The sequence below is a fragment of the Camellia sinensis genome, chromosome 10 (genome assembly GCF_055761805.1).
Source record: "Camellia sinensis isolate YWXY chromosome 10, ASM5576180v1, whole genome shotgun sequence".
In the NCBI taxonomy this organism is placed as follows: domain Eukaryota; kingdom Viridiplantae; phylum Streptophyta; class Magnoliopsida; order Ericales; family Theaceae; genus Camellia; species Camellia sinensis.
This window is the reverse complement of record NC_138970.1, coordinates 69,751,832-69,760,000: the sequence shown is the minus strand read 5'-3', so window position 1 is coordinate 69,760,000 and position 8,169 is coordinate 69,751,832. Positions and strand designations below refer to the sequence as shown.

The following is an 8,169-nucleotide window of genomic DNA, read 5'->3' as shown; positions in this document are numbered from 1 at the left end:
CGACTGCATTGCCAGACAAACCAATTACAGATAAAAATAATTAAATGCCAAGCAGTAGTGAGGTTGTGATTCACTCATGAATGAAATTACCACCCATGATTCACCCATTAAATACCTGAATAGAATTACCACCCATGACGAAATGAGGTTGTGATTCACCTTGGGAAGTGTAAACAGTGCCACCCGACTACTTTGCGAAGCAATCCAATTACACATAACAACAATTAACCATATAATGAACGAACTTAATGAAATGAACTCATCAAACTAACCATTAAATACCTGAATGGAATTACCACCCATGACGAAATGAGGTTGTGATTCACCTTGGGAAGTGTAAACAGTGCCACCCGACTACATTGCGAAGCAATCCAATTACACATAACAACAATTAACCATATAATGAACGAACTTAATGAAATGAAATCATCAAACTAACCATATAAAGACCACATTACTATTAAATATTACCTGAATAGAATTATTACCCATGCGGAAATGAGGCTGAGATTCACATTCGGGAGTATAATCAGCGCCACCCTACACACAACGAAAAACCTTAATGAAAGTGGGCCATTACTAAATAAAATCAATGTTTTAGTTTACTAATCTACTGTATTTTAATTGTATGCAATTTGTCATGTCCAAACCTGAATAGATTGCATCCTTTTCTTCTTTGCAATAGCTTTTTCCATCCCGCCTTTGATCCTCCTTCTTCCCTTACTAGTTGACTCTCTTTTCTTCAGTCCCTTCGCTTGGATTGGACAATCTACTTCATCACTCTGTGGGCATGCATTGCTTGGCGAATTTCTCAAATCAGTTACCTCCACTTGACCACAAATGTGGAGACTTAATTTGTCTTCAACCATTACACTCAGTTCTTCACCTTTTGAAACTAACAATTGATAAGTTTCTTCACTTTCAGCGGCTCTACTCGCTATTGCTCTAAACATGGTCATTAATGACCGATATCGGTCACTTTGATGTAATTTGACATCAGCCTTCACTTCATACCCATGTCTATCTTTCACTCGTTCAGCCCTTGCTTTTTTAGTCCATCGTTTCAGTATATACTGTGCAGGAAGTTCCGTTGCATTGAATATATCTCTAAGCACCTTCAGACAATGTCGACATAATATGCCCTTCACTTCAAACTTCTTACAACTACAACTCGAACAACCCCCTCTATCCATTGTCACAATCTTATCTTTTTTCCCATCTACCATTGTTCTTATTGTGAATTTGGTGCTCTCACCATCATTAGTAGTGCCTATAATGGATGCTTCAATGGACTGCACATACTCATTTTGGAATTCCTCAAAAATAGTTTTCGTGTAAATCTCTGCCACTTGCTTTAACATCACAGTTGGAATTGAAACCCTCGGCAATTTTTGGGACAAATTATACTCCGCTTCCAATTCCTCCTACCTCTTCTCATAAAGCACCCTCTCAAAATGCTTGAAGAACTCCATCAAATTATGGTCACAATTCAGATAATCCTTCAGAAATGCATTAAAGGATTCACTAAGTTGAGTAGTACTCATTCCAGCTGCCCAAGAATTCATAATATATGGCCATCCCCATTTCTCCTTCACGCGAAAAGTCTGCTCCAACCAATGATTGTCGAATGCATCATACTTATCAAGCATTTGGTCCCACTGTATTCGGAATTCTTCTTCATCATCAATGTCATGCATAAATTTTGAAAACACACCCTTCACCCCTACATCATCAAAAACAGAACTTACATGCTTGACAGCATTTTGCATCAAATGCCACGTACAAAGACGATGGTTTGTATCGGGCATGACAATTGGAATGGCCTTAGCCATCGCAGCATCTTGATCTGTGAAAATAGTTTTCGGAGCTTTGTTTGACATTGCCTCCAAAAAAATTTGAAACAACCATGTAAAAGATTCAGCAGTCTCATCATACATCAACGCTGCACCGAATATAACTGTTTCTCGATGATGATTAAATCCAACAAATGATCCAAAAGGTCTATGCTCATTATTTAGTTTGTAAGTAGTGTCAAATGTCACAACATCACCGAACTGAGCATAGTCCATGATCATTTGAGCATCAGCCCAAAATATATTACTTATCTGCTCATCACAATCTAATTGGACTGCATAAAAAAAAGATGGATTTTCCACAGTTTTCTTACGAAAGTAATGCAAGACACTACCCGCTTCCCCATATTCCAAATCTTTTTGTCTCTTCGATCTTAGGTAATTTTTTTGGTTCAATTTGGTGAAACCAAGTGATGCTCTTCCACCAAATTCCCTACCAAATAGTTCATAAGCAGACCTAAGAGGAATTCCAGATTATGAAGCTAATTCTACTTCAATTGCTTGGGTGGTAGAAATTTTTCTTTGGGATGGCAACATATGAATGCAATCTTCACGCACAAGATCATGATTATGATGTTCAACAAAATCACAAGCAATATATTTTCCTGATATTCTATCTAACTTGATACTAAATCTGGCACCACAACCACATCTTACCTCTTGTCTTGGATTTTTGACAAGTGGATCTCGTTTGTCAATACCCCGACTTCCCTCTTTGTAACATACAAACGTGCGTGATGTTATCTCCTTCGTCTGTCTGTGCTTGTTTGCATATGCCTTCCTAATACTAAAGCCCACCTTTCCCCTATACGTATTGTAAAAGTCATATGCGGCTTGTTCAGAGTCAAATGGCATTCCCACTTTCGGCTTCCAACCACAATCATCAACAATATTATTTTCTTCCATTACCTACAATTCATATATATAAACCACATTTATACTTAATTGCAGGTTCATATATATAAACCACATTCATATATATAAATCACATTTACCTACAATTCATATATATAAACCATATAATTATATGAATCCACAACTAAATTTATGAATCTGAAAATAGATCCATGCGATTAACTATATATGTAGAACATAAAATTGCATATGAAAAAATCTATTTTACAGAAACAATAAATATTGCTCTACAACATTGCTCCCACCAAGCTATTGCTCCTACCAAGCCATTGCTAAAGAAACAATAAATATTGCTATTATTTGCAAAACCCAGATCATTATAAACTTGTCCAAATCTATCACTAACTATTTCTATTATGTGCTGCATGAAAAAACATTGCTAGTAATAAAGAAGTGAAGCTTTTTTAATCATCTAGTCTGTATGTCATTTGATTTGTTCTATGAGGAACAACCAACAACTAGTTGCTAAATTGTAATCCACACACGGGTACTCAACAAGCAACGATTTTCCACACCTAATTAACAGTTATATTTCTCCATCAATAATTAAGAATCACATACTGCCACAACTAATTCACTCCATTAAAATCAACAAACAATGACTAGCCACGATTAAGAGCACGTCTAATCCTCAACCAATTCTGTCTAACACTCAATATTATTACTCGAATTTGATAATTTTTTTTTAAAAAGAGTACGGATTCATTTAATCAAATTTTCACTCAAATTTAAATGAAAAGAAGGGAAAGAAAAAGTTAAAAAAGGATTGAAGATCAGGATTATATTTCTCATTCTAATATACATATATACATATATATATATATATCAAACTATAACAGGTAAGGCATCATTTTAAAATCCAATGGTCCAAATTTGTATTCCTATCAACTCTCGCCAACCCACTGCATTTTACCAAGTAAGGCATCATTTGTATTCCTATCAATGCAGAAGGCTAGGAACAAAGCTTTGAAGAAAGCTTCGAAGAAAGCTGTGAAAGGAAGAAAACTCTGAAAAAGCTCTCTTCTCCTCTCCAGGTAAGACACCCTCCTCTCCTTACTTTATTTTGCTCACCTTGAGTTTGAATGCTCAGTTTGAATGCTTGCTCTCTGAAATTGAAATTGAAACTTCGGGCCACCTTCAGTTTTTTTTTACCTTTGAAATTGTTTTAGCTTACTCTGTCTCTCTTTCTCTTTTCCATGTTAAAACAAAGCTTCTTAAATACAAACTGGTTTTAGCTTTTTCCCTTCTATTCTTCTTACATACTTTCTATCATTGAACTGAGTTTCTATTCTTTTTAGCTTTTTCCCTCTTATGATACAAACTGGTTTAAACCAATCTGTATTCAGAATCTTCTTCCCCATTGAGCTCTCTCATGAGCTGTGGAAAATGCAACTGCTATATTAAAATGGAAGCTTGGGGGGAAAATTTATTGCTTCCACTATTTAAACCAATCTGTATTCAGAAGACAAACTACAAAAAAATAATATACCACATGGTCCACAAATCAGTTGACAACACAGTGAGATAAAACATTTGGTGTAATGAATTATGCACCATTTACATTTTTCCATCATGTTTCAACTAATAATGCGGGCTACATTCCATCACAACTGTGTAGTAAACTTCAAATAATTTAAATTTACATACCACCATATAGTATCTGGTTACAGGTATGGAAATCAGAGTATGTAAATTTACACCTCCAACAAGCCTTCCAGAAGTTTTTTTGTGGAGGCAGCCTTGGGAGAGAGTTTAACCATTGTGCGCAAATCAGTCAAAAAAGATAATTGCGATCATGTGAAAAAGCCAACGCTTAAACTAGCATTGCTCCTTAGTGATGTAAACTAGGACATTTTTAGTCCTTTACAAATTCGATATGACTATAGAATGAAAGCAAAATTAGACGGGTTTTTTACCTTCTCTGTGCTAATTTTATAAATTCATTCACAGTTTAAATATTATTACACAGTTACACAGTTACTCCAAATGTGTTCAAACCCATTTCAAATATAACAAATCTAACCCAAAAATCACATACATATATTTAACTGCAAGATGATATATAACAGCAAGATGATGAAATAGACCTCGTTGTTGCCGCAATGTCGCCTTCCCGCCATCGGATCACCGCCGGACTCACCGTCGCCCGCAATCCTTTGCGTTGCTCCTTCAACATCGCGGTGCTCCTCCATCTCCTCCATCTCTTTCATCTCTCAGTTCCGCTCTCAGTTCGCGTTCGTTTCTCTGTCACTCTCTCAGTTCCTCCCCTGCCTCTCGCGATGCCTCTCTCTCAGTGTGCTAGGGTTCATTGCCTTAGATCGATGGTGGAAAGAGATGATGCAGAGAAGAGAAAAGGGGGGAAAAGAAACATTTTGAAAAAAAAAAAAAAAAAACTAATACAAAACGACGTCGTTTTGTATGTATGGCAGGAATGTATGGCAGAAGATCCGGACTCATAATATTTATTTCAAAATTAGGTTTCGTTTGCAAACTTTTCATTTTAGTTAAAAAGTCAAAAAATTATTAAATTAATTAAAAAATTAACTATTCATACTAAAATGTTAAAGATTCTCTTTTCTCTCTACTTTTTATATATTTTTTCGTAAAAAATTAAAAAGTCATTCCAAATATATTAATTTTTTCTAATTCATATTTTAATCAAATAACTAAAAAATTACTAAATTAATTTGTTCTCAAACGATGCCTTATTTTTAAAATAACAAAGTGAAAAGGCCAAGACACAAGCAGTCAATGAGAAATTAATTTTTCGATGTAAGAGTTGTAGGTATTCTATTAATCTCAAAATTATTTCTGAAAGGACAGAGTGAAAAGGCCCAAACTCAAGCAGTCAATGAAAAATTAATTTTAGATGTAACAGCGTCAGATGGTGTAGAGATAGTACTGATCTCAAAATTATTTATGAAAGGACAGAGTGAAAAGGCCAAGACACAAGCAGTCATCTCAAAATTATTTCTGAAAGGACAGAGTGAAAGGGCTAAGACACAAACAGTCAATGAAAAATTAATTTTAGATGTAATAGTATTTAAAAATGTTTAAGATCCCCTTCTCCTCATCTCTTTTGACTTTCTCTCTTTTTTGATTGATTATTTTTTCTTTTATTTTTTTTCCTTTCTCCTCTAATTACCATCTACTACATATGTGTGGAGATTATGAGGTAATAATTAGAGAGGGTCTCTGTCAATGCTCAACAGCAGCAGTAGATGCTATAGGGATATTATTGATCTCAAAATAATTTCTGAAAGTACAGAGTGAAAAGGCTAAGACACAAACAGTCAATGAAAAATTAATTTTATATGTAACAGCACTAGATGGTGTAGGGATACTACTGATCTCAAAATAATTTCTGAAAGGACAGAGTGAAAAGGCCAAGACACAAGCAGTCAATGAAAAATTAATTTTAAATGTAACAGCATTAGATGGTGCAGGTATAGTACTGATTTCAAAATTATTACTCTCTCCTCCACAAACTCTTCTCCAAAACCCCTTTTATTGTTTCTCTTTGATGGATGTAAATGGTCTTGTTTGTCTTTGGTGAAAAGCTTTTCTCTTCACTGTCGACTGAGTTGTAAATGCTGTGCATGTTTCATCTCTAAGACACTCTGGAAAGTTTCCAAGGTTTTTCTTTCTTCACTTCCACTTCAATTCTACTATTTCTTTCTGTGTTTAAATCTGAACTATAATTTTTCTTTTTGTCTTCAGTTTTATTATAAATCTCTGTGTTCCACTGTTGCTTATCAGAAAAAAATAAAAAATAAAAAATTCCCTGTATTCTCTTTTGATGTTAGGAAACTTTGTAATCTTCTCCTCTGCAACTCTATTTTATTTACTCTGTGTTGAACAATTACCAAATCAGTATTCTCTGTATTCTGTTTTCATTTTTATTAAGCTCACTTTCTTCTTTGCAATTTCTGTTTTACAACACAAGTTCTCTTTGTCCAATTATATTGTAATTCTCTATATTCAACCTTGCTTGTCAAAAAAAAAAAAAAAACAAAGCAAAAACTTTAGATCCCCTCTTGCAAAGTGTTCCTTTGATATCTTCATATCCTCTTCAAAATTGTATTGCTCTTTGTTCAGCTGTAACTTACCAGGATAGAGAAATCTTTGTATATCTTCTTTTGGTTCTAGAAATCTTTGCAATCTCTTCCTCTGCCACTCTATTTTAACTCTGTGTTCAACAATTACCATTCTGTTTTGCAATAGTCGTTTGTTTTCTTCTAGTTTTACACATTGCATTGCAGAAAAAGGGGAAGAGAGAGAGAGAGAGAGAGAGAGAGAGAGAGAGAGAGAGAGAGAGAGAAACAGAGAGAGAGGTACACAGCTGAAATTGAAGTGATAAATGGCTACTGGTTTCGTTGGTTTTGTTGGCCCGATTGTAGGCCCGATTGCAGGCGTTGGACAATTTCTAATGGCTCCAGTTGGCCGTCATTTCGGTTATCTATTTTCCTATAAAAGCAAGGTCAAGAATCTGAATGATGAAGTCAAGAAGTTGGATGAGAAAAGAGGTGCAATGCAGCTAGCAGTTGATGAAGCAGAAAGAAATGTCAAAGTTACTAGACCTGATGTCAAGGGGTGGCTGGAAAGGGTTGATAAATGTAGCGAAGAGGCCAGAGAAATTCTAAAAAATGAAGTTGAAGCAAACAAATGGTGCCTAGGTGGGTGTTGTCCAAACCTGCAGTTACGGTACTCGCTCGGTAAGAAAGCAACCAACAAAGCAAAAGAGGTGGCTAAGTTGCACGAAGAGAGGAAACTGACGGAAGTGGCCTACAATAAGCCTTCACCATGGATAGAATCCACGTCCACTGAAGGTATTAAGGTTTTTGAATCTAGACGATTGATTACGTACGATGTCATGGAGGCACTGAAGGATGATAGATTCCACATGATTGCAATATGTGGGATGGGAGGTGTTGGTAAGACAACAATGGCGAAAGAAGTTGCCAAAAGAGCAAAAGAAGAGAAATTGTTCGATGAGGTTGTGATGGTTGTAGTGTCCCAAAGTCCTATTGAAATGAAGATTCAAGGTGAAATTGGAGATAAATTGGGTTTGAAATTTGAGGAGGAGACTAAACATGGAAGAGCAGGTCAACTGCGTGAAAGACTAAGGGGCACCAAGAGAATCCTTGTCATATTGGACGATGTTTGGAAGCGTCTTGAACTGAATGACATAGGAATTCCATTTGGAGATGGTCATAGAGGTTGCAAAATTTTGTTGACTTCTAGAATTGATCATGTATGCAACGATATGAATGCTCAAAGGAAATTTACAGTTGAAGTCTTAACTAAAGAAGAAGCTTGGAATCTCTTTGAGGAGATGGCTGGAATTTCCAATGACACAAGTCACACAAGTACTGATTTGTATATGACATAGAAGAAAGTT

General features: G+C 35.5%; 2 protein-coding genes across 2 annotated transcripts in view; one reads left to right on the top strand and one right to left on the bottom strand.

Moving 5' to 3' along the window:
• Positions 1-1,424: 1,424 nt before the first annotated feature.
• On the bottom strand, positions 1,425-4,969 carry LOC145800467 (protein FAR1-RELATED SEQUENCE 5-like). Its single transcript, XM_082890147.1, has 4 exons — positions 4,856-4,969; positions 3,031-3,129; positions 2,511-2,762; positions 1,425-2,105 (listed from the first exon to the last, which is right to left on the bottom strand). The coding sequence occupies exons 1-4, from the start codon at positions 4,967-4,969 to the stop codon at positions 1,425-1,427; spliced, it is 1,146 nt and encodes a 381-aa protein (XP_082746273.1).
• A 2,330-nt stretch (positions 4,970-7,299) lies between these two features.
• LOC145800465 (uncharacterized) overlaps positions 7,300-8,169 on the top strand; it is a 45,279-nt gene continuing 44,409 nt past the window's right edge. Inside the window, exon 1 of the mRNA XM_082890146.1 lies at positions 7,300-8,128. Within this exon, the coding sequence (XP_082746272.1) occupies positions 7,300-8,128 (829 nt within the window). The remainder of the gene's footprint in view (positions 8,129-8,169) is intronic.

What these genes read in the sequence shown, in the direction of transcription:
- LOC145800467 (XM_082890147.1), bottom strand. Translation starts at nt 4,969, where the DNA reads ATGGAGGAGATGGAGGAGCACCGCGATGTTGAAGGAGCAACGCAAAGG. An exon ending in GACATTGCGGCAACAACGAG is followed by an intron (nt 3,130 to 4,855) that starts GTCTATTTCATC and finishes TTTTTCATGCAG; the next exon opens with CACATAATAGAAATAGTTAG. An exon ending in TCAAAAATCCAAGACAAGAG is followed by an intron (nt 2,106 to 2,510) that starts GTAAGATGTGGT and finishes TGTGATGAGCAG; the next exon opens with ATAAGTAATATATTTTGGGC.